Below are 1,818 nucleotides of genomic sequence, written 5' to 3' on the forward strand. Positions count from 1 at the left end.
AAGTGAGGATATCAATACCAAGAAAACTTCAGATGCAAACTTTCAATTACAGTGTGCACCAGTCAACGGCCATAAACAGTAAAGTATAAATAGAAAAAACAAATCAATAACATGAAAGAAAACTAAATGTCACAGATAAAGGACAATAAATTTTATCAAGAGTAAGGATTAAGGAAGACTAAAGTCTCATGAACATGACAGTGGTAGGATATCTGACAGGGAAGTGGAGCGAGACGATTTTGAACGGGACAAGAAAAAGTATAAGGAAAAGAGTCATCGTTCAGTAGACAAAGGTCACTCGGAGAAACCAAAACATGACTCTTCTCGGGATCGTGATTACCAATCTTATTCATCATGAGAGAAGAATTGTAATAGACACCATTAGCTTAGAGCAGCCTGACAAAATGTTACCATTCCCAATATGTTGTCTTTATGGAGCGTAGCTACTGCTCTTTGCATAATAGCTGAGGGTGCCACCTTTATTAGTGAAACTATACCACACCCTTTTGCATAAACTTAGGTCTCTCATAATCGCGACATTGATTTCAACTGTTTTCATTTAGTTCCCTTGAACAATTGACATCCTCATGCTATCCAAATATATTTGGTCTGCACAAACTCTTTAACATTCAATTAATTGTTCTCGAAATATACTTCCTAGTTTAAAAATAAAAATTCATACAAATGTGACGGTATGACTCCCACTTCCCTTTTCTCCTTCCTTCCATTTACGCCGCCCTCTATTATGTGATAAGAAAGTAAGAAACAAATAGAAGCATAAAACATCAATAAAGCTAGAAAAAGACGTGTAAGTATATATAAGTTGGTGGGACTTATATCATTGCAAGTAGAGTTATTCATGAGTACAAAAAATATATTATGATCACCATGTCTGTACACAAAAATAGTACTCCTAACATATTTGACAAAACATCATTGTAAAAGTTACATGATGATCACTACGACTATACACAAAAGTAGTACAGTACTTCTACATACTACTTGAAAAAACACCATTCCAACTTCAAAATAAAGAGCTTTACCATAGTAATAACCCATATCATTGTTGAAATAGAGCCAAATCTTTATTGACGGTACCAATATCACAATGAAGTTGGAGAGGAAGGTTTTCTTCTCTTTCTAGTCCATTTTTGTTCAAATGAGACACTTTGTAATTATTGCTGCCACTATCTTTCATCACCTCAATCATACAAGATTGTAAAGTAAGAAATACATGATTGAGTTGTTTCGCTTTCATTTCATCAAAAGATCTTTCCACTGCTTCCACTAATTCATCAACATTTTTAGGGGCCTTTTGATATTGAAAACTTTGGATTTCTCTAAAAAACCAAAGATTTAAAACATTTAAATCTGGACTGTTCGATGTTTGAAAACACAATCTAATGTCAAATCCATCTTGTCGAGCAACTTCAATAAATTCCAAATCATTGTTTCCAATATGTGGCCTTGCATTATCTTGTTGTAAAAAGGTAGGGTTATTTGAATTAGAAGCTGGCCATTTTGCTCTAATAGCAGGAAGAACTTTCTCTATCAAGCAAGCTCTAGTGATATCTTTAGTTACTGACTGAATGGGCTTTGTTTCCATAGTTCCTGCTGTTCGATTTCTGCTATTCCGCTTAGCTGGCTCCTTCACTACAAACAAAAAAATACCTATTTTTCTAGAAAACAACTCAATTCCACTTTCATTAAATCGAGGACGTGCTACAGCAGCCATAAACATAACCTTTGGAACAAAAATTTTTACTTTTGTAAGAACGATATGGATCTGGCTCATGCTCTCCAGGAAGCAGGTAGTAC

General features: G+C 34.6%; 1 protein-coding gene across 1 annotated transcript; it reads right to left on the minus strand.

The window, feature by feature from the left end:
* Nucleotides 1-1,060: 1,060 nt before the first annotated feature.
* On the minus strand, nt 1,061-1,735 carry LOC124890142. Its single transcript, XM_047401989.1, has one exon. It carries the CDS (start codon nt 1,733-1,735, stop codon nt 1,061-1,063), a length of 675 nt encoding a protein of 224 aa, XP_047257945.1.
* Between the last annotated feature and the right edge of the window lie 83 nt (nt 1,736-1,818).

The sequence above is a fragment of the Capsicum annuum genome, unplaced genomic scaffold (genome assembly GCF_002878395.1).
Source record: "Capsicum annuum cultivar UCD-10X-F1 unplaced genomic scaffold, UCD10Xv1.1 ctg12851, whole genome shotgun sequence".
Classification (NCBI taxonomy): Eukaryota; Viridiplantae; Streptophyta; class Magnoliopsida; order Solanales; family Solanaceae; genus Capsicum; species Capsicum annuum.

Coding starts and splice junctions, on each gene's coding strand:
- LOC124890142 (XM_047401989.1), bottom strand. CDS start 1,735: ATGGCTGCTGTAGCACGTCCTCGATTTAATGAAAGTGGAATTGAGTTG.